Source organism: Linepithema humile, chromosome 5, assembly GCF_040581485.1.
Source record: "Linepithema humile isolate Giens D197 chromosome 5, Lhum_UNIL_v1.0, whole genome shotgun sequence".
In the NCBI taxonomy this organism is placed as follows: domain Eukaryota; kingdom Metazoa; phylum Arthropoda; class Insecta; order Hymenoptera; family Formicidae; genus Linepithema; species Linepithema humile.
The window spans coordinates 17,224,136-17,251,256 of NC_090132.1; the positions used below are offsets into that span (position 1 = coordinate 17,224,136).

The window sequence follows — 27,121 nt, forward strand, 5'->3', positions numbered from 1 at the left end:
TAATGTTTATTTTCATTAATAATTAAATATATATATTATGTATTAATGAAAATAAACATTATTTATGTAGTGAAGAAAATGTCACGATTTCCTAAGAGATGCCTAAATAATTCAGCCTATTTCTAATATAAAACGTTCCTAAGCCAGAGCTATCGGCGGCTCGGCCGCCAGCGGCCGGGTGGTAGTGGGAGAACAGAAGGCGTCGTCCTGAATCGGCTCGAAATGTGCAACTAATTCCGAGCGTTGCTCTACAACTTTTGTTTCGATATTATTTGTTAAAAAACGCATACTTTCCCTGATATTTGTAAAAATGTATAAAATAACCGTGATTTCAGAGGTTTTTGGGCGCTAACTTTTTAAGGAGCATTTTTCGACCTATGTTTAGGAAATATTTAGGAAATTTTTGATTCAGAATCAAATTTCTTATAAGATCTCAAACCTAACCTCGCCGGAACGTTCGCCACCACCCTCTATATGTATGTATGTACTTTCCTTAGCTCAGGGGAACTCCTCAAAAAGTCCGGGAAAATACCTGAACTTCCGGGAACTTAATACACTGCATGGACTGCATTAGCATCATTGCAACGTAGGATACTGCATAGATTATTCGAACGTTTCATAGTAGCGTGTTAAAAGAAAAGTTTATAATATTGTATAATAGTTATATTAATTACGATGGAATTTAAAATTGATTTTGAATGTTTTCGCGATTATTTGCCTCCAATATTAACGATTATATTAATGGGATATTTTAGTGTGGATGATGATGCGCAATATCACGCCGACTTATCGCAACTGAAATATTATATTCCTCCTCCGATTCTTGATAATGTGTGTTACGATCTGACCAAAAATTCTGAGTTTACTCGTTATAAACCTAATGAATGTGAAAGATTGAATTTTATACTCCAATGGATTACGGAAAATTTTAGTCGACTTGAAAAACCATTATCAAAGCAAAAAGAGCGTTGGTAAGTTATTTAATAATTATCATTTAAGTACATAAAACTTGTATAATGATTGCTATGAGTGTTATTATATTTTACATTGTATATATTAATTATGTATTAATTGTATTGCATTAATTGTATGATGTATTATACTTTACGACCATGTAGATGACATTTTTATATAATAGTAAATATGTTTCAAAATTTATAGTTTTTTTTGATGATAGGGTTCTCTTACTAATTTGGATTTGATTTTTTAAAAATTTTATTAAATTATTTAAATTTTTTTAAAAAGTAAAAAAAGGTTTAGTAAAACAAATAAATAAGTCATATTTTTCAGTCTATTTTTAATAGATTTGAATAAAATGTTAGTTTAAACTTTAAGAAGTATATAATATTAAAAATTGTAAAGCTACTATAAATAATGACCTACTTTACAATTTTCTTTGAGAAATTGATTCCTATTTTGTCAAAATGTCTTGTGAAAGAAATATACTTGTAAATTTTGGAACATTGTATATAATGATTATTTTTATATTAATTCTGATAAAAGTAATTCTGATTAGGTTGGATGTAGATTTTATTTGCCGTCGTGGGGTGTTACAAACATTATTATGTAGCCCATATAAAAGATATAAAGAAAATATGAAGGAAGAAGAAAAAGATAGGAAGAAATGGATCATTTGTGCTAGCAAATATCGCGGAACAATATATCTACGCAAATTTTATACAGATGAACTAGAGAAAATTACAACGGGATACAAATTTGAACAGTATATGTTAGCAGGTATTTTACATTTTTTATATATATATATATATATATATATATATATATATATATATAACCAATTTGTTTTTGCTTTAAACATAATAGAACATATTACTTATTTTATTTATATTTAATCTAACTTTAGAACAATACTGAAAAAGTATACTTTTTATTAGATGATCCCTCGCATGAACCAGATCCATCAGCATCTCTTAATATATGTGAGGAATTTCATTGCGTGTTTAAAGCAAAATTTGGAGATCATTCTTTACTATATGGGGCTGAAATAGATGGTATTCTTTCACAAGAGCCTATAAAAGATACATTGATCGATAAAAAATTGCTTGTTGAATTGAAAACATGTCCAATGTACTATGACAGTGAATATGGGAAATTTGACTTGGATAGAACAATAGGCTGGTGGAGTCAAAGTTATTTAGTAGGAATTGACAAAATTATATGTGGATTAAAAGATAAATCTAATACAGTAAGAATGATAAAAGAATATTCTACAAATTCGCTGGTATCACAGTCCAAGGTAACAATTCTATTATTGTAATTCTAAAAAAGATTTCAAAATATGTCCAATGAAATGCTTCTTGATACATTAATTATAAATTTTTGTGTAGATTCCCTGTAACGTAAAACCATGTAAAATGTTCTGCAAGATATTTTTAGACAATGTTAAAAGGATTGTCACTAAAGATTATAATGAATGTATATATAAATTTCACTGGAATCCACGTACTAAAAGTATTGTAAATTATACTGAAGAAGCTCCTGATAATGAGAAATATGTTTTCTTAAAGGAATGGTTTATCGAGAAAGTAGAGAAGTATAAAAATACTTATCAATAAATGTAAAAATCCAAGAGATAATTTGTTTTTTATACTAAAAGATATAATAGTGTAAGAAGCTTACTAGATTTTATATATGATTATATAAACAAAAATATGTGACTTACAAAACCATGACAATTTTTATAAGGAAACAAATTATGTATTTTATTTTCAAGGAAATAAATATGATTTATTTTAATCTTGAGATATTTTAATAATGATAACTTTTCAGATTGCTTAATACATTAATGAATATTTTGCATTTTATACAAAAGTTTTTGATTTAATTTACGTTTATAAGCTCATATATGTATTCTGATCTTTATTGGTAGAATCAAATGAAATTAAAATTTTATTGCATATCACACACTTCTACCTAGAACTTGTCCCATTGCATCCATTTCTTTATGGGACATAGGTTCCAACATTAATCCAGGTACTGGCGGAGCCAACTCTAAGTCTCGTAACTCATTTACTTTTACCTTCAAGTCGCTTCTTAGCTTATTAATTACAGTACTACACTCTCTTTGATCTATAATGAGAATAATATTAAATTAAACAATTATGGAATGTGAATTAATGAATTTTCTTCTGCTTAATTTAGAATAAATTACCTTTTTCAAGCAGTTCTTCAGCTGCATTAGATGGCATTTTTAATAACAAAGGGCCGACTGTTATCCAAGTTTTTTCCTGACGTTGTTTTTGTAGTGCCCTCATTCCAACGCGATCATCATTTCTTCTTTTATCCAGAGCGACTATTTCTTCGCGATCAGTCAGAATTTCACCAGCTTTGTTTTCAACTTTTTCTAAATGCTCCAGTAATCTTTGATGTCCATTCGCCATCTGTAATGTATTGAAAAAAATGACGTATTGTATGAATTAATATTGAAAAATATGTATACATATATTAGGAAATTCTTATATTTTAGTAAAATAAACACTCTGTGCATTTTTACACTTTTATTAATATTATAATTGACATGAAAGAGTTTGCACTAGTAATATATTATAGAAAAGTTTTTAAAAATGCAGCAAATATTTTCTATATGAATTATTTTATAATTGAGGAATATTGATGATTGACTTACAAGCATAAATATACAAGGATAGTAACACTTATTATCATTGCATTCAAATTTTAAATATACATCACATTCACATTTATAAAATTATTCACATTTATTTTAAGATAATGCAATACGCAGAGCTCTTTCTTTCCTAGCTTCTCTGTGAAGTAGTCTTTCCCTGTCTCGCTTTTTCAATGTTTTTTGCTTGGGTATTTTAATGCTATTAATGGCAGTTGCATCACCCGGCTTAAAATGAGTGACTTTATATTCATTTTCTAATTGTCCTAATCCTTTGCGATCTATTTTCAAGCATGTTTTAATTGGATATTTTATTCCTTTCCCAGAAGGTCCAAGGCCAGCTTCTTCATCCCATCCTGTATTCAAAAGCATTCTATATCCTTTATTTTGTCTTGATATTCCATACATTGCATGCTTCAGTTTTGGTTTCGTATTGAAGATATGCAGAGTAGAACTTTCATGTTTTTGTAAAGTTGTTTCCTGAAAGGTTGTTTTACAAATTTCACAGTAAAATACTGTGTTCTGCTCAAATTGCGCTTTCTGTTCTAGAACATTGCAAATATCTTTATCCTGTTCTATTGAAGAATCTGTAGGCATTGATCTTGTTGATAAAGCATTTGTATTGCTTATTTTTGGAGAACTTGTAGATATTTGATTATTACTGCTCAATGAATCAGATTTCTTTTTCAATAACGCAACTATACTTAAATAATTTTTTTTTAAAGCTAATTGAGCTGCAGTAAGACCGGATCTGTCCCTAGTTTTTTTATTAGCTCCAAGATTCAATAAGAATCGCACTATTTCCAAATGACCACAATAAGCAGCAGACATTAAAGGAGTCCAACCAAAGTCATCTGATACATTTACATTTTCCGATGTCATGTGCTTTTGTAAGAATTTTAAATCTTTTTGCTCCACTGCTTTTAACAATGTATTGATTGTGACTTGTGCTAAAACATCTTCAGAAATTGTAGTCTTCTTTGATTGCTCAATAGAAATCGAATTTATACTGGAGTTGCTTTGGTCACCAACAGTTCTTGATTTTAAATACTTTCTTGTTGTCGTAACATTGCTATTACAAGATTGTATAATTTCTTCATAAGCAACTTTTGCGTCATTTCCTTGGAAAGCCAATTGATGAATATGCTTTTCTGGAGATTTGTCTCGTATATTGGGGGATTCTCTGACAAACATTTTCCATGGTATATCGATGTTGTATCGTAAATGCATCCACGATTGCAGAGACATTTTGTTTGTTTGTTGCACGTCACGTTGTTTTATAGTTTCGACATATGTTTCTTGCTCATGAAATTTGTACAGGACTCTTGTCTATGTATTTATCTTCTTAAAAAATCACGCAAGCAACACATATATAAATTGTTCTGAAATGCGAACTGCAAACGATACTCGCATTTCTCTCCACTTTATTTTTGTGATAAGACATTTTGCAAAGGTAAAGGCGAAATAATGCCTCAAAATGATAATAATCTTAAACTTGGTATATGTTGCTCATAAAAATTTAAAATCTTATTATCAAGACAATATATTGATAGCAAATTACCTTTGCTACTTTAATGCACTATTATTACGCTTTGCTGTATTCTATTAAATAATTTAGAATTAGGTTATATATAATCTGTCATATATCACGAGATTCTTCTTACATATATATATTCTGCAATGCATGCAACGTAAGAATATATTAGTTCCTACTCTCTAGAAAGCGCAACACTACATTCTCGATTATCACTATTTCCTGTATGAAAATTGAAGACTCTCTATATTAAGCGTAACCAATGCTTAACACTTCTGGCTTGAGTTTTTTTTCTTTGAATTAAATTTTAGATTTAATATTTTGATCAATCAACAACCTGTGTTTTTGGATGGCTGTAGACTTTTAAATTAATATTCATAACGCGTGGAAATCCGAACAATACGCATTCAACCCATAAATGCTTAACCAGAAATATGAAATATTGGTTTTTATGTTTAGGTAATGTTTATTTTTTTAATTACATGAGATAATTGTCTGGTGTAAAAAATTATTTAATACTATTTTGCACAAGACTAATGAATTAACAATCAAAAAGAATATGTGAGGCAACATCAGTAATAGATAATTAAATGTTAAAAGTATAATACAAAAGAATTCGTTAATCTGAATCAGAACATCATGTTTCTTGTTGATTTTCATAATTGTTTCAATGCAATAGAAAAGTAAATTTAACAAGAATTAAAATAAATTTTATCATATAAATACTGAATGGAACATATGAAAAATATCTAAATACATTTTCAAAATTTCTCCATATAAATTTCAACAAGTAAAGATTTAATTGCACATAGATTAAATTATTTTAAATTATTTATAAAAATATAAATTGTTAATAATGCAAAATAGTTTTAAATTTATTTTTTTTTGTAGTATAAAAACATTGCACACTTCATTGCATTTATCAACACGCCATCTACCTGTCGCTGCGATGCGTTAAGGAGCAGAAATTTCTGCTTGTTCTGCTGCGGACGAGAATCTCGTCACGAGATTATTCGTAAAGTATCAAGCGGCTACTTCTTAGAGAAAACAAATTATGATGGCAAGCAAGGCTTGGAAGGTTAGTACTGCGGACTTGACTGGAACACAGGAAACTGTTATGAATCGCCTGACAATGATTTCGTAACGAGCAATGACGGTACTCGCGCAGTACGTAACTCGGCTTTAAGTATTGAGCTGCGATCTTTTCGTAGGTAGTCCAACCGCACGTGCCAATGATTAAATTTCGCAAGGGAGGCGTTAATCCAGGTAATATAAACACAACCGACACGACCGTCAACGACGCATGACTCTGTTAAAAAAAATGCTCCGTTCACACTGAAATCTGTGTTATTGGTTAGCAGTCGTGGGTGCTGTTCCGTCTGCGCGATCAGGACCGACCCAAGTGCAACAGAGCGCAGGCGGTACAACGGGTCCTCGCGTAATCGCTTTGCCGACGATAGAAGACATTCATCTGCCACTGCGATATCAGAGACGACCGATAGATCAAAAAGAAATTGAATATATTAATGTAAGTTGTGACAATCCTTTAACAGAAATTTTTATGCGGCTTTAATTTTAAGAACTCATTTTTTTTATTCACATTTTATATATATATGCGTGTGTACATATGTGCAGTATTTTAATATTTTTTGTAAATTATTCTATATATACATTTAATATCTTGTGTGCTTTTTATTTGTTTGTTATAGCGTGGTGGACCAGAGTGAATATAGTACAAACGTTTAGGATATTATGAGCCACATCTTTGCAAGTTAATTAACTTGATTGATTTGATATTGATTTAATGCAATGTGCTGTTCAAATAAATGGACGTAATTGCGTGCTGTGAATATTATTTCATATTTATATCAACCACCTATCGGACAAGGTCTCTTGTGACATTGCCAGGGCCTGCTATTTCTGGCATAACTTTCAGCTCATTCCTGTGACAGCCAGAGCCAGATATAAAGGAATAAAGTTTTAGTAAAATACTTTATTATCGTAAGTTTTTAATCTTATACTTAAAAAATGTAAGAAGAAGATATTACTAAATTTGTGTCATATATTGTACAAACCTAAAATTAATTGCAGATTTAGATAGTTTTGAATATATGATTATGTGTGTGTTTAGAAGACAGAAATGACAAAGTCTTGTGCAATAATATAAAAATAGAATCCATAAATTTTTGGACTAAAAGAATTTTTTTAGAGTGCAATAAATTTTGGCAATATTATATGATAAGAAAGTTTCTTTAAAAAATCTAAGAAAATCTATTTATTATTTAGTTAATGTAATTATTTCAGAATTTAAAATAATGTATTTAAAACTAAAAAAACCCAGCTTTTAGGATCTTTAAGTATCTTGAATATTTTTATTTCCAAAACTGAATGCTCTGCAGATTTCTTTGTAGCGTGATATCGCTTTTAAAACTACAGGAATAATAATTCAGGCGATTAAGACCTTGATACAGCCCTGTGGAATGATAAAAATAGCAGACGACAGTGCGCTGCGGTTCGGCGGCTCCCATCCCACCTCTTCGCGGTGCCTGGATGTGAGTGTGGATAAGGATTCGCAATCCATTTCATAGTTTTATCGAAGTTTTCTCGAAGCGCGAAACATTTACGAACGACGAACCTACGAAAATGGCCGAGATAACGGATTTCGGACCGAGAAAGACGATTTTTATACTTGCGATCGTGGTCGGCTGCTTTGCGGTGTTATGGCCGAAAATTTTCTACCCTATGCTCACAGCAACTTACACTCATCACCCCACATCAGATAGCTCTGGTAAGATTCCAATGCTTTATGAATAAGTTAATGGTTTTAAAAAATTCGAAAAAGTATTTCATTACAATGTACATATATTTTTTTGTTTATAAATGGCTTAAATTTTTATGTTATGTTATGTTATGTTATATTATAATGTTAAATAAGTAATATTTACTTAATTTTGAATAAAAACATTTTTGTTACATAAAGTTATTATTAATAATTGATTAATTTGAATGGATGAAGGAATCTGTACCAAAGGTACTTTATTGTTCATATTTGCGTAGCGTGCTGTGAAGTAATATTTGAAAGTGATGTTACTGCAGTGGACATAATGCAAGAAATGTGTCAAAACATATTGAGGCATCATCCAGTCGATCCACGTGTAAGAGATGCGTTAAAACTTAGTCAGCTGACCCCTCAATCAGCAAACTTATGCAGAGAGGAGGTTCTAGCCAGATGTGGCATAGACTTATCATCTTTTCTTGCTGAAAGGGAACAGTTGGGAAAAACCTATAAACAAGTGTTAGAGGAAATTAGATCATTCAATAGCTCCCTTTGCCTTAAGATGAATTTTGGTGTACCACTGTCACAGTTGGGAACACCTCATCTTATCAGATACCATATCTTGATGCCACACAGTAAGAATTGTGAAAATGTACATGTGAATTAATTGACATTTAACACTATATGATGAAATTTTATTGTATTATTCCAATATCTAATTAACTAATAAACTAATCAACTGTAGTTACTTTCATCATGTGATATTTCTAAAGTATTGGATTTGTAATTTTTATAACACTACTATATATTTTGATGCACTATTAATAACTCTTTGCTATCTAAATTAACTCGAAATTGATTTAATGCACTTGTCACTTAATCAGACATGAGGATTCGAAGATTTATAACTCGCTTATATAATAAGATAAACTTTTCAGAAATATGTCTTTAATCACATCATCATGTATATATGGAAAGCGAAGTTGTTCATTTTGCTTTGGCTGAATGCCAAAAAAGCCTGATGTTTGGCAGACAAGACCTGGCCTATAGTCAGTTTTAAATTCATACCAATGACCTATTATATACTTCTTATTCAAGATAAATTCTAAATTTCAATGGAATTAACAATTGATACAATACGACTTTTCTAACAGTTTAAAATAATTAATGAAACAGTTATTATATTTTAGTAATTAATACAAGCTTGTACTAATCTTTAAGACATTGACATTGATATAGAATAAATATGTTTTTATTAATTGATGAATATATTTTACAGGCACTCTATTAATTTCTTATGTTTACAGGTACAATACGACAGGAGCGTCGTACTCCTCCTCATGCAGGCGGGATGCATCCTGCGATGAGAGAGCGAGGAAGGGCGATACCATCCTCTCACATTGTACCAAAGATAGTGGACAGAGCTGATCACATTATACCAAAAATGAGGCCACCTCTTGGCGGTGCTGGTCATGTTGTCCCAGCTGCCAAGGGGAATGGCACAATGGGGATTATAATGCCACTGTACACGATAGGAATAATTTTGTTTTTCGTATACACCATTGTTAAGGTGATGTATAAATCTACAGAATAACAAAGATTTGGATGCAACGGAGTCTTATAATTTATATCTACAGGTTTTGAAAAAGAGTTCGGATAGCGAAATTATTTCGGAATATCCAGGGGCAGCTGCCGAAAAGGAATTTCGAAAAATGGTGTTCAGTCCAGAAGCTTTCGCGACTGCAATGACTGGGGGTACGCTACATTATCCGCGTGAAAGGTCACCACACATGACTGCACCAACTATAGAGGAGTTGAAGGATCGTAAGTGCTTTTGCAAATAATTTGTACTATTACAAGTCATGTTTCATTTACATTATCATCAACGCAATGTTTTTTTTCTGAAAAGCTATTTTCCTCGGAAAAAGATATTTAGAGTTAAGATATATGTCTTCTTGAGTATCTAAACAGATTTTTAAGTGGTGTTGCATGATGCAAGGTTTGCACAATTAGAACACACACGTATTTATACACGCGGTTATACATTGCAAGATTCTGAATAAAAATGAGCATATTGTAAGTACTCGTACTTATACTTTGAACACATTTGGTAATGTTCTACATGCTGGAACACAAGAAGCGGCAGGAGACATAGAGATAGATCAACTGAGACAACGTTTGGTCGAGACGGAAGCAGCCATGGAAAGAATTGTTGTCCAGATGGGCAACATATCACGTTCAGTAATGCAAAACTCGGGCTCACAGCCAGAAATCAAGGTTTACCAGATTAGTTTTGACGCAATTCACAATTTCATTTTATTAGTCGTTAGAAATGCACGTTGCTGTGTTCTGATTGCGTTACAAGCTTTACCCATCCAATGTACATTAAACATGTTGTACATTTAGTATAAGACCTTTATCTTCAATATTTGGCTTTTTCCACTATCGATGCTTGCGGATAACCGATGCGCAGAATTACAAATTGTTGATTTAAATGTTTATAATATATACGAGATTCATATTGTGTATTAGTCGAGTGCAATATTCAATACGAACATTTAAGTCGGAATATGTATTTAATAATAGAATTCACGTTGTATATTTTATATTTTGAGTAGTAGATGGGGCTCCAAAGTCCAATGGTCTGGCAGGGGTCGATCGCGGTTCCAAGGTACATTCCTTGCCCCAAAAACACTTCTAACAAGAGTAACCAAGAGTTTGTGGGACACTTTTTACTTCTTATGCATTAGCTTCACGAATGATGAGTTTATCATACGTAAATGTTTCTTGGGCTTATATATGATAGTTTCATTGATATGATTCTTCAGTAACAACATTTATTATAAATGTTTTAAATGCAAAATACCAGTATCTTTTTATATAAATAAAGATATACGTGACTTGTCAATGCTAAATATTGTTGAAATACAAGTTAATGAAACACTAGTTCTTTCTACAGCTTCTGAATTACAAATATTAATTGTGTGCCTTGCATGATACTCGCTTTTTTCTATATCTTATTGATATGGCATATTATAAAATTAATATTATAATGTATAAAAATAATATATATGAATTATACATCTGCCTCGTATGTCATAATTGTATTATATTTTTTAGACATAGAATCTTTAATATAGCACATTTTTTAAATCTGTATGATTTTTTTGTTATATTAAAAGCATTTATATAAAATGGCTCTTATATATCACATTAATAAGCAAAATGGCTTTGAAGTTTACTACATAACGTGTTATTATTACATATTTCCGATTTAAAAAGTATATAAAATCAGTTGAATGAGTAGAGAAATAATAGAAGAGCAGTATTCTAAGAATTTGACTTACAGGAGGATACTGCAGGCCAGGAATCACCTAGTAGAGAAGGTGAAGAGTTAGACGCAGCAGAACAATCACCAACAGTTAAAGTTATGGGTATGGAAATGACAGCTAGTTGTGAAAGTGGACAGAAATGTAGCAGACCTACTACTCCAATTATTCCTACACCACCAAGGTATGTGCTATACTTATTATTTCTTTTTATAACGTTTTCTCATTCTTCTCATTATTAATATTTGCTAAATGATTTGTTGAATATCAACACACTATGCTTTTGTTTCAGTAATCTTGAAAGAGAAAAAACCCCACCAAAACCCATTTATTTAGAGGGCGCGCTTCCGTCACAGTGTGAATTACTTGTAACCGATTCAGAAACTCAAGCAGAAAAGTCAGAGGATGACGATGACGCTCCTGTTGTTCTCTCAGGCAAAATGACCCTTTCTCTCATCAGTCTCGACCAGATTCCAGCTGTAAGGAAATATTAGAATTACCAACAGAATCAAATGAATCTGCGGAGCCTTGTTTTATTTGGTGATTCTTTTATTCATTTAATTGTTTGCTTAACTTTTGAATAGATTTCTTAACATAGATATCACAAATCACAGAAATTAAATGCGAAGAATGCTTTTTTAGCTATTACATGTTTGAGTAATGTATTTGATTTCATTACTTATTATTTCTATTATTATTCTTCTCTGTGATTTGTTCTGACTAGAGATATTAATACTAGTGCTTTGTATTTCTTATGTTTTACTAATATTTTAATTTTAATACAAGATACATTGATTTCTCAATTAAAATTTAAGTTCTGTAAAGAATGCTCTATTTTGAAATAGATTGTCAAGTTTTAAAGGGAAATTCTACATGAAGGCACGTCACACACTTACACGCACACGCATTTAGCGATTTATTTTAAACACAGTTTGAATTATGTTTGTCTAAAACATGTAATATATGTTTATTTATATATTGTTTATGGCTTTGTATCAATTTTTTAACTAAACAAGGTGCATTTTTTTGGAATTTTATTTTTATATAATTTTATCGATAAGTTTATGAATTTTTTTTTACATAATGCTAACAAGATTATGCAAATTGCCTTTGACAGAAACATTGCATTAATTAAAACTACATTTAAATTTAATCACTAATTACAATTATAATTATAGAGAATTAGTAATATATTTTATTATATAATATATATTTTATTATATAATATATAAATATAATATTGCCAGTTTTATGGCGTTTAATGTTGATGTTAAAATGCTTTATGATACACAAGCTTATTACACAAAATGAATTATGCAATTTAATTAGATTATATCATTTTTACTATTGATGATTAAAAAAAAGTAAAGTTGATGATAGTTTCTACTTTATATTTTTCATAAATGATACAAAAGTCTCCGCAAAGCACAAAATAGCATTTTCCTTTTTTAAATTATATTTTCTTTTTTATATAAATTATTTCTCGTTATTATAAATTTTACATTTTTTAATTATATATAATTTTTATTTGAAAAGATGCTTTGGTGTTTCACAGCGATATCATGTTCTTATTGATACGTTGAAGTTACGTTGAGTTATATTTGTAAACATATAAGACTCCGTGATTAATTTGTGTCCTCTAACATAGATTTCATCAGTTGATGGTAGCTAACGTGACAGTTAATAACGTAGTGGAAAATTTTAATTTATTTTTCACAAAAAAGATTCACTATTATGTGCAGCCGTATGTTAAATACTGCCAAGAAACAAATCCTCATGGTATTGTATTTCATAAATAATAAAAAAGAGTAGATCTGCTCAATTTTGTTATTAGTTGTTTAGCTACGAACGCTGTTTATGACATTATTGTCTGTTAATTAATATAGAAGTAATAACTACATAATTTATTGTGCATTTGCAATCGTAGTGTATTTCTATCGTGTTTATTGGTGACTTTAAAAAATTATTTTATATACATCTAAAGGATTAAATTATTTTTAAATTTTTTGATTTTTTTTACTATCATCAATTGTAAAAGATTTTATTTCATTAAAAATTTTGTAATTTACTCTGTTTTTTTGAAAATCTATTTCATATGTTAGTTTTTTGCTTTATAATTGAAAATAATTGTATTTAATATGCAGGATTTGGAGGAGAAAAGAGAAAACAAAAAAAATTTGGATATCCAAGGAGAAGTTGCAATTGATAAGAAACAAAAAGGAGACGAGAAGAAAGTGGAAGTAGAGGAAGCAAAAATCGTAAGCGGAATCGTGAAAAGTATGGAGGAGAAAAAAGAGGAATTAAAAGAGGACGAAGATGAACAAGGGATTAATGCCGAAGAAGATGACGTTGAAGAAGATGTTGAAGAAGATGTTGATGAAGAAGATGTTGATGAAGAAGATGCTGATGAAGAAGATGCTGACGAAGAAGATGCTGACGAAGAAGATGCTGATGAAGAAGATGTTGTTGAAGAAGGTGTTGATGAAGAAGACGTTGATGATGAAGAAGATGATGATGAAGAAGAATATGTTGCTAAAGAAGAAGTTGTTGACGAAGAAGAAGATGTTGATGAAGAAGAAGATGTTGATGAAGAAGATGGAGAAGATGAAGAAGAAAAAGACAACGACAAACGGTATAGGGTATATGCTGACAAGGCTTTGGATAGTGATGAGAAAAATTAAAACGAAAAAGAAAGCGATGGAATTATCACAGAAAGGAAAGACGAGGAAGAGAAGGATGATACTGACGAGAAATATGAAAAAATATTTAAAAAAGATAATAAGAAAAAAGACGAAAGAAATTAGAGGAACGGGATAAAATTTTAAGCAATTTTGTTTCTTAAAATGGATCAGTGTTTACCAATCTTCGAAGAATGCCTTTTATTATAAAGAAAGAAGTTATATGATTATTATAATAGTTATAGGAAGCCTGGTATAGTATATTTATAATGTGACAATGCATAAACTTGTTGGTTAAGCACTGCCAAATACCTAAAGTGTTACATGCATCATATTTTCATTTTTTGACAATTGTATTTGATGTTTAATACAATCATAAATTTATTAATTGATTACAGGGGCCAAAAGAAAGATGGGCAGTGCTTTAGTCATCCATGTTACAATACCAAGACAGTATACTTCAATCTATAATATTTATTATTATTCCATATAATTATTAATTTAATATATATTAAATTAATAGTAATATATATGTAATTAAAATTATATGGTATTTAAATATTTAATTATATTTAATTATATTTAATTATTTTAATGATATTTAACATATTATAACTCTGTATTGGTTTAGAAAGCTATTTATAAAATATCATGTAACATTTGATAGATGGTAAATAATGGAAAGAATTGCGCATCTTTTTAATTGTAGCATACGACATAAACATCAAATTCGATTGGCAAGCACTGATACAATTTTTATGAAAAAAGCAAACATCTAGTCTAGTCTTTTCCTTTTTTTTTTACTCTAAGTAGGGTTCGCGTTCGTAAATCTTTTCATATATTAAGCATTGTTTTTTAAATATTTAACTTTCACTTCATTACTTTTACATCAGAATATAGCATTTGAGTCTCGTATTTTTAGTTCTCATGTTAAGTTTTGTAATAAGCGCTTCTCAATTTCTATATTTATTGTGAAACTTAAAATGCTTTACCATTTCTACATTTCTGGCCTCAGTTTGTAAATGTGACTTTAAAATATATTTGTTAAAATATATCTGTTGGTTATATTTATTTTATTATTATAGAAATAATTTTATAATAATTAATGGTTATATTCTTTCAATCATAAAAAAATTTTTTTTTTAATTTAAATAAGATGAAACATTTAAACATAAAACTAAAAATCTATTCCATTTTTATTTTTACTAATTCACAATATTAAATAAATTTGTAATTTTATTCTTAATTGTTTTCGCATTGTTAAAAGTCAATAATAGTGTAGTGAAATAATACGGCATAGAGAAAATGATATAAATGAACAAAAAATGCGGAGATTTATTATAAATCATGTAAAATTATAGTTAATTAATGTTATAAGCAGATATATAATATATCAGCAACATTCTTTATACATCTATATTTTATATCACATAAAACTGTTACTGCTTCCATAATAACACCACATTAAGAATATAAATATAAGTAAAAAATATCTTAGTTGAACAAAGCAGGATATCTTTAAATATTCAATTTTTATTAATATAAAGCTGCCGCATTTTTTGTAAAACTTAACATTACTCAAAAATATGTATTTATACCTAATTCCTTTGGCTTATACTTTGTCTTGTTGTAATGTGGAAATATTTATGAGAGATTTTAATAAGATTTGTATTTATCTATTACTAGAATGCTATGTAGACAAGTTTTAGCGACAAAGCCATGAAAGATAAGCTGCTTTAAATTACATACAAATAGAGTATTATATAATTATTATAAACAAAATAATCACTACTGAGTTTTATTAAAAATAAAAAGTACTTATTTGTGGAATAAATACAGATGTTTAAATATAAGTGCTATTACTTTATGTAGTGATTACATTGTTATTAAAAAAATAAATATACATACAAATACACAAGTATGTCTGCAATATATAACGGAATTGACGCACGATTGGGCATCAATCAATTAATGCGCGGATAAACTTTTGGAAGTCTGTTTTCCAGAATCACTTTGAAAAAAAATCTTTGCTACGACTGCTGGAATATCATTAGTAAGTTTTACTTATAACATTATTTATTATGCAAGAAATGATTATATTCTTATATATATAATAAAATAATTTTTCTATTTGTTTTGTAAGATTACAACAAGTTCTATACTTGATTTGATTCTGTTAGTCTCTCAATTGCGCAATCTCATAAACACAAAATAGTACATCCCTAGCACATGATAGCACATCGAATCTGAGTTTACATATCTTTCTCATAACCTTCCTCAATCTTAGTTTTCTTTTAATTTCTAGCTGTTTCTAGCTTAATAAATCAGTAAATAATCTGAATATTGCAGAATACATCAGTTTAAGTTTCTAAATGTTATTTTTGATAATATGAGAATTAACTATGATAAATTTTGTTGAAAGAAAAGTTTGTACATAACCTGTGAAAAAGTTTCTTCATTCATCATGCTATATTAAGTATTCTATGATGTGTGTGCTCATATAAAACATTTAAAAGCAAACTAACATAAGTGATGATCGATTTCCTTTGATTTTTTTTTTTTTTAAATTTGATAGATGAGAATTCCACGTTTTGTCTGTAATGTCTTTATAGGCATCCCAATTGGGATTGCTTTTTGTGATATAGTCGGATATGTCGCAAGAGTAGAAGGAATCTCTATGCAACCTGCATTAAATCCGGATTTACGATATCCTGATTATGTATTCTTAAATCGTTGGGCAGTTCGGAATCAAGATATAAAACGTGGTGACATAGTGTGTATCATATCCCCCAAGGTGCCAAATCAAACACTTATCAAAAGAGTTATAGGACTTGCTGGAGATACTGTGGGCACGCATGGATATAAGATCAGTGCTCTTCAAGTATGACTATCATATGTAACTGACATTTTATCAAATTAATACTAACTTTGTTCTTTATATTAAAATAAAATATGATTTTATGATTATAGGTACCACAAGGACATTGTTGGTTGGAAGGAGACCACGTCGGACATTCTATGGACTCTAATACATTTGGACCAGTATCTCTAGGTCTAGTAACAGCCAAAGCTACCTATATAGTTTGGCCACCAAATCGCTGGCAACAGTTACGTACAAAATTCAATCATGAGGGCTGTTAGCTTTGTAAAGAGATTGCAGTGGGAATTACCTGGTACTGTATGCAGGTAACTTTAATTATGACCACCAGCAGCTTTATAAACAGCTTACAATGATAATTATCCAAATATTGTATCTAGGCACGGCTTAACAATAGGAGATGTTGATAATGATGGCGACAATGAATTGGTTGTTGGTACTGCTGAAGGAGAACTTTATATTTTTAAGGTTTGTAACATGACTTAAAGTAATATATCTTAAATTATTAAAGACAAGCTACAGAGCCAGAGCTAGTTGGTCATGCTTAGTTTATTAAATTTTATAACATTAGATAAAGTCTATACGTTTCGACCATTCGGATGTGGTCATCTTCAGCACAATTATTTGTTAAAATTATTAGTACATTTAATACACAAAACAATTGTTAAACAAAGTCATCTCGGAACATATTACATTAAAATTCATCATACAAATTCGTTACTTTTGAAAACGTCCAATCCATAGTTGGAAAACATTTCATCAATGTCATGCCCAATTCAATAACAGCAACCTCCAAATTATTATTGCTGTTATTGAATTGGGCATTCATTGCCCACATCAATAATTATGACATTGATGAAATGTTTTCCAACTATGGGTTAGACGTTTTCAAAAGTAACGAATTTGTATGATGAATTTTAATGTAATATGTTCCGAGATGACTTTGTTTAACAATTGTTTTATGTATTAAATGTACTAATAATTTTAATGAATAATTGTACTGAAGATGACCACATCCGAATGGTCGAAACGTATAGACTTTATCTAATGTTATAAAATTTAATAAATTAAGCATGACCAACTAGCTCTGGCTCTATAGCTTGTCTTTAATAATTTATTTTAATAATTCAAGCCAAAAATTGTAATATTTAATTTATTTAATATATCTTAATTTAAATCTTAATTGCCTCTTATATGACAGGGATCAGAATTGTGGCAGAAAATTACAGGCCTTGGTCTTATCACCAGCGTAGCAATTGGAGATATTTTTAATTATGGATGCAATGCTCTTGTTGTCATCTGTGGTGATGGATGGACACACATATTTTATAGTCCCAGATCTGTCAATCCTAATAACATAAACATATTAGGTCAGTATACTGGCAAAGATATAAATGAACAGGATAACTTCAAAGTAAATACTGGTAAGTCTGTATTTCAAGATATAGAAAGAAATATTTTGTGAAATAAAAGAAATTCTCTATACTAGAGATAACTAATGAATATATATGTATGCAGATACAGCAAATTTCCAAAACTCGGAACACGTGGACAATACTAATGAAATTAATGAACTCTCTGGAAAAATGGAATGTGTACATGTGCAAAGAATTCCAACGAACACAAAAATAGTGTTGATAGCTGATGTTGACAAAGATGGTGCCAATGAGATGATTCTTGGTCTGACAGATCGCGTCGTCAGATCTTACAGATGGTCAAGTAATGCTGATTTAGGAACAGGAAAATTAATTGGCCTAAATAAATGGGAATGCACTAATCAAATAGGAACAGTTACGTTGCAAGTATGTCGAATTAAATATATTGACACTTTAAAAGTATTGATTATAATACAAACATAAGATATATTAAAAGATGAAAATTTTTATTTAGCATACTGGTGATGGTACGCCAACCTTACTGGTAGCACAACCTGGTGGTACGTTTATGCGGATTAAATGCAACTCTGAGGATTGCCAAGCAAAAGATTGTTCCTACGAGGCTGTAGATTATCAGACATTAGGAATATCTAGGATGCGTAATCAAAATATCTCAACGGAAATTATCGGGGATTTAGAGCCGGGAGTAACACCGTTTATTTCAACACTTGAATCTAAAATGTCTAGTTATATGCCTAAAGAGAAGATCTCGAAACAAAGTTTTACGGACGACAGTCAATTAGATGTGAAAACCTTTAAACCTGCATCGCTTGAGTTCAAAAGAAATTACTCGCAACCGATAATTCGGAAAAATAGTCTAGATATGGCAGGCGAGTATGCTCGTGGAGATATCACAGCAGAAAATCAAAGAGCAGTTAGATTTTATAATCCTGCTGATTCTTCAAGCAATGATGAAGTGGACGGCAATTTCATTGGTGGCAAAGTTATTCTTGGAGAATTTGATAGGAAAACTCTAAAAGATATGTTGTTACCAACATTTAAAGATTTGTCCCACAAAATTAACAACAATAATAATAATAGCGATAGCAGTAATACCAATACAATTCAGAACAATAAAGATAAGGATGCGCTTGATGGAATTGGTGAAAGCACTCCAAAAGGAAAACCCTACGCTTTAGCAACGCTTGATGGAACTATTATGTTAGTGCAGGATGAGATCATTTTGTGGTAAGTGAATATATATCGATGACATGCAATTTCACATATTGTTTTATTTGAGAACAATTGTATAATGTTTATAGGGCTATGCAAGTAGATCATCAGATATTTGCTCTGTGCCGATTAGATGTCACAGGTAATAATTCCGACGAAATAATTGCATGCGCCTGGGACGGTCAGACTTACATTCTAGATCAACAACGGCACAGCGTACGCTTTCAATTTGAGGAACCGGTCAGAGCTTTTTGTACGGGAAATTATAATGTGACTCCGGGAACTTCTAGTCCCAGCCTGGTGTATAATACCTTTAACAATAAGGTTTCTATACATATATCTAGTCTAAACAAATTTCGTTTACGGTTACAACAAAGATAATTACATTTTCTACTTTCCAGATCTTTCTTTATTATGATGTCAGTTTGCCTAGTATGACGATCAGTCCTTTAAATCCCGTGAAAGATTTTGAGTTAGATGAAATGCAAGTTTTGGAAAAATTACTGGGCGAATGTAGTACCAATGAAAAACAACAAAAGATGCAACAGTTAACGGAATGGTTATTATATGGCGTACAATAATGTACTAAAGAGCAAATGTTATTATAATTATATATTATATATATATATATTAAATATTTATTTTTGTTCCTGGACACATCTGATCACGACATAATTCGATATTATTTTCAAAATGTCCGATTGTGAAACGCGTTTCTTTTTTGATATCTTTTTTTTTTTGTATCGACAGGAAATTTATGTGATCGTTCTACGTCATGCTGCATTATCGCGAAGAATATATGATCGACGAAAATTTTTGGCAAACAAACAGTCGGCGAGATACCGGCGATGATGAAATTAATTTTGACATAAAATGCAGCGTAAAGATGCCTATTTAAAGATCCTCGCCTATTTGCGAAACTTTGTGAGTCGCAGCATTTTATCTGCGGTACCATAAATTAGGCTAACACCATGCCGAGTTTCGGCCCAACATATAGCATATTACTGCACGTCATCATTGTCAGTGCGTATGTAGATCTCGTCAGGTATTTTTCCAAATTCTGTGATACTGTTGTTAGATATAAATACATATGATTAGACTGTGGACGCGTAAGCGGCACTTTTCCGAAATATAGTCCTTTTATTGCCGACATAGTGCGTTATTATAAATATATTAATGCAGAATCCAGATCGTCGTACGAAACGAGCAGGAAGGAAGTAATCGAGATATGTAAGTATGACCAACAATGTACAGCGTTCACAAAATTTAGAAAATATGTCACATATGTGGAATGAAATTATCTAAATTCCATTAGATTTTAAAGGGTGAATTAAGAAATTGATTAATAGTAGAATAGAGATTTCGATAATATCGTATGTAAAGACGTGATTTGCAAAAATACTAAAAAGGATCAAATCTATCACCGAAAAACGTTTGTCGATATATAGAAATAAAGAAAATACAAACATAAAGCAATTGGTTTCACAGCTCATTCTACATATTAAATTTCAAAAAATTAAATTATTAAAAAGTAAATTTATAAGACAATTAAAAGTTAAAAATATTGATAAGTAGTATGCAATGTAAAGTATTACTCGAAATATTTATTCCAGTTTCATAATCAAGTTTAACAATCAATTTCCGTTCGCTTATAGCAAAAGATTGATGTTTTACGAATCTAAATGTGAGACAGTCTTATGTAACATCTTGTACAATTAATTCTATAATAATTGTAAATCTAATATTTGAATCTTTGAAATACCCAGTTTATCAACGTGGATTCTTCGAGCTCACGAATTCAAAATGGACATTAATGCTACGGAATCGTTTTTTGTTGGTCATGAGCTGAAGGTACTCACCTTCGGGTGGACCGACTACACTCTCTTCGGCGGTCTTCTGGGCGTCAGCGTCCTCATCGGAGTATACTTCGGTTTTTTCAGCACGAAGCAGGACAACACCACTGAATATCTACTCGGTGGCAAGACTATGTCTTTTCTTCCAATTAGTATGAGTTTAATAGCAAGGTGATTTAATGAAGCATTTTATCGCCGTTCTCCGTAATCCTGTAATTAAGGATAGAATATATCATTTGTTGTAATTTCTTTGGAAAACATTTTTCTGATTATTTTATTTCGACCTTTGTTATTTTAATTTAACAAAAAAACTTAGCTAAAAAATTTTCTTTTACGTGGAATATCTCAAAATTCTTTAAAACTAATTTGGAAAATTTAATTCGCGAAAAGCGAATTTCTTTAAGCTTGGTTGAAATAAGTATTAAGATTGTCAAAAAAGAAGAACCATTTCTGATAAAGATAAAATTCATTTCAGTCATATATCGGGGGTATCCTTACTCGGCGTGCCTTCTGAAGTATACCAGTATGGGACTCAGTATGCAGCGTGCATTTTCACATCGTTCATCAGCTGTTTCTTAATTGTATGCGTATACCTGCCGGTGTTTTATAAACTGCAATTGACAAGCACTTTCGAATATTTGGAAATTAGATTTTCCAGACCGGTCCGGCTGTTAGCATCGTTTCTCTATACTCTTTCGCTGGTGGTTTATGTGCCGCTGATAATCTATGTGCCGGCGTTAGCTTTCTCACAAGCGACTGGAATGAATCTGCATTACGTCGCGCCGGTGATATGTATGGTTTGCATTTTCTACACGACTATCGTAAGTAAAATGAATATCATATCAATTAATTATTATTATAAAAGATAAGTTTGAATGGGCGTCCATTAGTTTGATGATAATGCTAATGCTTTACTGCATATTGAATTAAAAGAAAAAGCGTTCAACATTTTCTTATAATTTTGTAAAAGAAATATCCATGATGATGCAATGTTCTGTGATTATCTTTGAACTTCTAGACGCTGTTATCGTCTAAGTAACAATCGCACGTGCTGCATGTTGAAATAAAGATTTATTAAAGTCGTAAAACACGTAGACTCGTGTCCGGATTGGTTAGAAGGCCACGAAAGCTCCGAAATAGAATTCGTCATTCGTCACAGAACGGCGCGCCATCCTGAGCGTTATCAGACATTCTTTATTTAAATGAAAAGTACACGGACAGTTGTGATAGGCAGACGAACAAGTGATTAGTTTAGAGTAGAATTATCTAAGGCTTTGTCGAACGCGACTACGCTCTTATCAATTTTACAAGTTGTATTATTTATGACATTCCCCACATAGGACACCCCGAAGATATCGTATCTCTCAAAGATATCTTCGGGATGTCTTCTGAACGTGCTCCGGATATGCATGCTGTGTGGATCCTGTTATCGCGCGATGCGACAACAGGATAATGACTGAATTTGCTGTGTTGCTCAAACAAACAGTAACGAGATTTGCCGTTATTTGCTTTCGTCTTGCACTTGTTTAGACAATAGTACATTGAATAGTAAGATGATATGCGAAAAGAGAATCAATTGTGCATTTTGTTTTTTGGTAGAGATATCTTTGAGGAAAGAAAGCAAACGCTTGTCGGAAGCTCAATGTTTGCGATAAGATTAACGCCGATGATTATTTTTATAAACTGCACTTGACAACATCATTTGTGCAATTTTATTACCAAAGTCGTAACTCTCGACAAAATTCCTGCCGCGATAATGATTTATAAAATACAGATCACAGCGTTGCAACGTAATATCATTATGCAATTGTGTCACAAACTTCTCCCGCGTTTACGTTTCACCGACCCCCCGATCATACCGTTTGATTCTGTACACGTCGCGTCGTGACTGACACTGATACCTTTATTGTGTCCGAGTAATCTCTCTTTGAAAAACTTATAGGGAGGCTTGAAGGCTGTCGTATGGGCGGATACGGTTCAGATGACGGTGACTGTCGGAAGTCTCGTCGCCGTTCTGATTTTGGGGACCATCGCCGTGGGCGGTGTCGGCGAGACATGGAGAATAGCTGAAGAAGGTGGTAGAATTATATTCTGGAAGTAAGAACAGCTGTATTTCTTATGTCACAATTTATTAACCCTTTCACTGTTAATCTATGCATAGGGAATCGGTAAACATCGATGTCGCGAACAATAGAGTTTAGTTTTTATGCATATCTTATGAAAATTTAATACATAAACATTACAGTTTTGTTTTCTACAGATGATTAAATATAATTATGTCAAAAAAATATATTTTTTGTTCCGTAAAAGTAATAGTAGCAATAGTAAGAGCGAGTGGGGCTAAAAATTAGTCCCTGATATGTCACCTAGATCTGGAAGTTCTTCTGTGACTCTCCGCTAGTTGTTAAGATTTAGCTTTTCTGACCAAGTCCAGCGTTCTCCAAGACTAGCGTTTTGTTTCGTAAGAATAGAAAGATAGAAAGATTTTATTATACATGTTGTTTCGGATAACAGCGAAAGGGTTAATGGTAAAGACATTATCCTTTATATTAATAAAAATAAAACAATAAAATCGAAGATACACAGGCATTGAATAAATGCGCGCGTCTTGATGCGCTGCTGATCGGTTTACTAATTATAAACATTGCACCTTAATTAGTTAAGCTATGTTGATTACACTAACATAATTTTTAAATGTTGCAACATGTTTAACACGATGTGCGTTTCAGCGTTTTAAAAATTAAATTATATTGTGTTTTTTTTGTTTCTTAAATGTTAAATGCAATTCACAAAAGCGCGTTTAACGCACATTGATTCTTTTTATGATTGCCGTATTGTCTATTCTTTCCCAAGAATATAATTAGAGCTATAAAGAATATTGTCGATTCTTTTTAACAGCATGGATCCCAGTCCTTTCGCAAGAAATTCGTTCTGGGGTATGTCAGTAGGAATGGTATTAACGTGGCTGTCATCGCTGGGAATTAGTCAGGTCTCCATGCAAAGATTCCTGGCAGTACCTACTATTAAGGAAGCACAAAAGTAATTGCAAATATTTATCTTCTAGAACGGCTTGACATAAATGACAATTATTTTATGTTTGTATCTTCGCAGGTCAATATGGTTTCTGGCTGTAGGTTTAGTGGTCGTAAAATTGATTTCCGTTTTCACCGGACTCACGATGTATGCCAGGTATCACAAATGCGATCCCATAAGCGCGCACGTAAGTTTATTAGCCCTTAACGTGTCCCGTGCTAAACCATTCGTACATTTATGACGAATGTATGCGTAAATACGTGTCGTTTACGCTCGACTAAAGTCCACTTTAGACGGTCTATAATTCGTGACAGAATTCACAGACGGATAGAAATTTATCTGTAATTCTATGTATAGAAACGTCGAAAAAATCGAACTACACATACACAAAATGCACATCACTAATATATATTTTGTACATAGTGTGTATTGTGATTTTTCAAATGTTTCTTGTATTATACGGCACATAAAATTATAAATAGAATTTTATCCCGAAGTTTGTCGCGAATTATAGATCGTCTAAAGTGGGCTTAATGCTTGATAGAAATCAATTGGAATTTTAAAAGCACGACGGAAGTATGATTATATTAGAAAGACTGGAATTAAATAAATATAAGCGGACGATATTAGAAATATGAGTCACTAAAAGATCGTATATGCAATGGTTTTATTGCAAATTTCGAGATGCAATTTACAGAATATCCCGCTTAAATTGTGAACATTTTAAATAAATCTCCGTTACTTGTGATAATGTAAAAAAATACTCGAGGAAGGAATTGTTTGTTTCGAAGAAGCAGATTTTATGGGGCTAACAGCATATTTTTCTCAAAATTACTCTGTTCAAAGTTTTAAGATCATCGATATTTTTTGCACACTCGAACAGCGGATTAGTTTAAATCCATGGCAGATTTTTTGATATTTATTTTAGAATTAACTTTTTTTATTAGATTTTTTTTAATCGTATTCCTAAATCTTTTGGTTTCTTTTAGTTTATATCTTTCAGCCATACACTCATATCATAAAAATTTTGTAAATCGCGTGTAATTAAAGCAAGATTAAAAAGTCGGGCAGTTAAGGATTAAACAAATCGCCTCTTGTGAGAGATTTCAGTAAGGGAATTAACTTGCTTTCAGGTGGTAGCAAGGAGCGACAAGATATTACCGTATTACGTGCTGGATGTAGCCGCGGACGTTCCGGGACTTCCTGGCCTCTTTCTCGCCGGTCTGGTGAGTGCCGGCCTCTCGACGATGAGCGCCGGGCTGAACACAGTCGCTGGCACGGTTTATGAGGATTTCATCGATCGTTGGATGCCAGAGAGCAACAATAAAGAGAATAAAGCCGCCAACATTATGAAGGTACAAAGGCAGATGCGCGCGGAATATATTACGATTCGAAACCGCGCGAAGAAAACAAGATGCCTTCTTTTCTGTCCGTTCGTCACGTTGCGATATCGCTAAACGCTTCAATAAACAGAAATAAGAACAACGGATACCGTATGCGTCCTTTAATTCGATTCCATATTATAAGCACGTCAAGCGATGCTAGATACGTTTTCACAATGCGATTTGTATTGTCTTCAGCTCACGGTGGTTGTCCTAGGCATCCTGTGCGTGGGCATGGTGTTTCTTGTGGACCGGCTCGGCGATATCTTTCAGCTGTCGCTGACTGTCACCGGTATCACCGCTGGCGCTATGCTGGGCTTGTTCTCGCTAGGGATGTTGGTGCCCTGGGCGACGACCAAAGGGGCGGTGGTTGGCGGTCTGGTCTCGATGGTGACGATGATCTGGATCATCGTCGGCGCGCAATGGCACATGGCCAATCATCGTTTCTACTACGAGGCACTTTCCTCCACGACGAAGGGCTGCTCGAGCGTGCCCGGTCTGTTTAATCGGACGACGACAGCAAGCACGCAGAATCCAATGCAAGTCGAATCCGTGGATGAGCCTTTCTTCATGTACAGGATATCTTTCATGTACTACACGCTGTTAGGTGCCTTGATTGTAATAGTGATCGGCACGTTGGTCAGCTTCATCTGCGGCGCTCCTGATTTAAGGGATATCGATCGAGATCATTTCCCGCCGTTCATCACCAGGTATGTTTCTGAATTTCGCGTTATGATTTTATTCGAAATATTTCGAAACACAGAAGGCAGGCCATTTCTTTACTCGGTAATTTTTTATCAGAATTTATCGGAGAAAATTATGGTGCATATTTTTGGCTTCATGTGTGCATTTATTGTAAAATTGAACAGAAAGTAGATATTTTTGCTAAGAGAAAAGCATTGATAAAATCAATGCTGATGTACATCGCATATAAAAATTATTGCATCAAATATTTAAGTTAATTGGAATTTATTTTGAATATCATTGTATCGTGTTTGTAATTTATGCATTTATATATCATTATTCTTTATTATTTATTAATCTGTAATAATATTGTTATCATTTGCAGATTTATGCCACCAAAAAAATACATGGAAGTATCGTTGCATGCGATGTCGACAACGCTGGTGACTAATTCAGAAAGAGAAGAGTCAAAATCTTAAAATATATACATTTTCTGTGTGTGTGTGTGATTCCCTACATTTTTCTTCTCCGTGACATTACAAGACATTATTGTAGCAAAGGGGTATAAACGCGCGATGATTGCAAGCTCTGTGATCTCTGTAATATTATATACTCTGTAATCAAATAATACCAAATTAAATGTTGTATCGTAATCTATTTTTCGTGAGCAAACTCATGCTCAGGGCTAACTGGAAGATTAGTTGGAAGATAACTTTTGATAT

The 27,121-nt window shown here is 31.8% G+C and overlaps 6 protein-coding genes and 1 long non-coding RNA gene across 16 annotated transcripts in view; 5 read left to right on the forward strand and 2 right to left on the reverse strand.

Moving 5' to 3' along the window:
• The first annotated feature begins 180 nt into the window (after positions 1 to 180).
• Positions 181 to 2,757, forward strand: LOC105669306 (Rat1 Interacting Protein 1). 2 transcript variants are annotated; one of them, XM_012362186.2, is made up of 5 exons: positions 181 to 586; positions 756 to 971; positions 1,517 to 1,737; positions 1,896 to 2,257; positions 2,349 to 2,757. In XM_012362186.2, exons 1-5 carry the CDS (start codon positions 561 to 563, stop codon positions 2,574 to 2,576), a joined length of 1,053 nt encoding a protein of 350 aa, XP_012217609.1. In that variant the 5' UTR covers positions 181 to 560; the 3' UTR covers positions 2,577 to 2,757. The 2 variants fall into 2 exon arrangements, with proteins under 2 accessions (XP_012217609.1, XP_012217608.1); XM_012362185.2 differs by lacking the exon at positions 181 to 586 and having other exon boundaries at positions 593 to 971.
• LOC105669309 (p53 and DNA damage-regulated protein 1-like) lies at positions 2,748 to 6,505 on the reverse strand. Of its 6 annotated transcripts, none has more exons than XM_067356003.1 (3): positions 6,354 to 6,505; positions 3,173 to 3,401; positions 2,748 to 3,090 (listed from the first exon to the last, which is right to left on the reverse strand). In XM_067356003.1, the coding sequence occupies exons 2-3, from the start codon at positions 3,399 to 3,401 to the stop codon at positions 2,921 to 2,923; spliced, it is 399 nt and encodes a 132-aa protein (XP_067212104.1). In that variant the 5' UTR covers positions 6,354 to 6,505; the 3' UTR covers positions 2,748 to 2,920. The 6 variants fall into 6 exon arrangements, 5 of the variants coding, with proteins under 5 accessions (XP_067212104.1, XP_067212102.1, XP_067212103.1 ...); XM_067356001.1 differs by lacking the exon at positions 6,354 to 6,505 and adding an exon at positions 6,116 to 6,258; XM_067356002.1 differs by lacking the exon at positions 6,354 to 6,505 and adding an exon at positions 5,205 to 5,576.
• Positions 6,116 to 7,027, forward strand: LOC105669310 (alpha-ketoglutarate dehydrogenase component 4). Of its 2 annotated transcripts, none has more exons than XM_012362193.2 (4): positions 6,116 to 6,255; positions 6,389 to 6,443; positions 6,536 to 6,705; positions 6,887 to 7,027. In XM_012362193.2, exons 1-4 carry the CDS (start codon positions 6,232 to 6,234, stop codon positions 6,902 to 6,904), a joined length of 267 nt encoding a protein of 88 aa, XP_012217616.2. In that variant the 5' UTR covers positions 6,116 to 6,231; the 3' UTR covers positions 6,905 to 7,027. The 2 variants fall into 2 exon arrangements, with proteins under 2 accessions (XP_012217616.2, XP_012217617.2); XM_012362194.2 differs by having other exon boundaries at positions 6,539 to 6,705.
• A 13-nt stretch (positions 7,028 to 7,040) lies between these two features.
• LOC105669305 (uncharacterized) lies at positions 7,041 to 15,878 on the forward strand. 3 transcript variants are annotated; one of them, XM_012362180.2, is made up of 9 exons: positions 7,041 to 7,178; positions 7,614 to 7,965; positions 8,235 to 8,588; positions 9,261 to 9,523; positions 9,591 to 9,777; positions 10,091 to 10,230; positions 11,303 to 11,466; positions 11,575 to 11,761; positions 13,427 to 15,878. In XM_012362180.2, exons 2-9 carry the CDS (start codon positions 7,821 to 7,823, stop codon positions 13,961 to 13,963), a joined length of 1,977 nt encoding a protein of 658 aa, XP_012217603.2. In that variant the 5' UTR covers positions 7,041 to 7,178; positions 7,614 to 7,820; the 3' UTR covers positions 13,964 to 15,878. The 3 variants fall into 3 exon arrangements, with proteins under 3 accessions (XP_012217603.2, XP_012217604.2, XP_012217605.2); XM_012362181.2 differs by lacking the exon at positions 10,091 to 10,230 and adding an exon at positions 10,572 to 10,624; XM_012362182.2 differs by lacking the exon at positions 8,235 to 8,588.
• Positions 15,879 to 16,936: 1,058 nt separating this feature from the next.
• Positions 16,937 to 20,102, forward strand: LOC105669330 (KICSTOR complex protein ITFG2). Its single transcript, XM_012362223.2, has 7 exons — positions 16,937 to 17,146; positions 17,219 to 17,306; positions 18,040 to 18,262; positions 18,357 to 18,640; positions 18,729 to 19,462; positions 19,537 to 19,771; positions 19,849 to 20,102. Exons 1-7 carry the CDS (start codon positions 17,088 to 17,090, stop codon positions 20,026 to 20,028), a joined length of 1,803 nt encoding a protein of 600 aa, XP_012217646.2. The 5' UTR covers positions 16,937 to 17,087; the 3' UTR covers positions 20,029 to 20,102.
• Positions 20,103 to 21,250: 1,148 nt separating this feature from the next.
• Positions 21,251 to 27,056, forward strand: LOC105669326 (sodium-coupled monocarboxylate transporter 1-like). The gene is made up of 8 exons (XM_012362218.2): positions 21,251 to 21,471; positions 21,776 to 22,121; positions 23,243 to 23,397; positions 24,199 to 24,339; positions 24,412 to 24,520; positions 25,467 to 25,688; positions 25,914 to 26,425; positions 26,785 to 27,056. Exons 1-8 carry the CDS (start codon positions 21,251 to 21,253, stop codon positions 26,876 to 26,878), a joined length of 1,800 nt encoding a protein of 599 aa, XP_012217641.1. The 3' UTR covers positions 26,879 to 27,056.
• Positions 21,375 to 27,121, reverse strand: part of LOC105669331 (uncharacterized) — a 97,244-nt gene continuing 91,497 nt past the window's right edge. Inside the window, exon 6 of the long non-coding RNA XR_001100243.2 lies at positions 21,375 to 21,510. This is a non-coding gene — a long non-coding RNA (uncharacterized lncRNA). The remainder of the gene's footprint in view (positions 21,511 to 27,121) is intronic.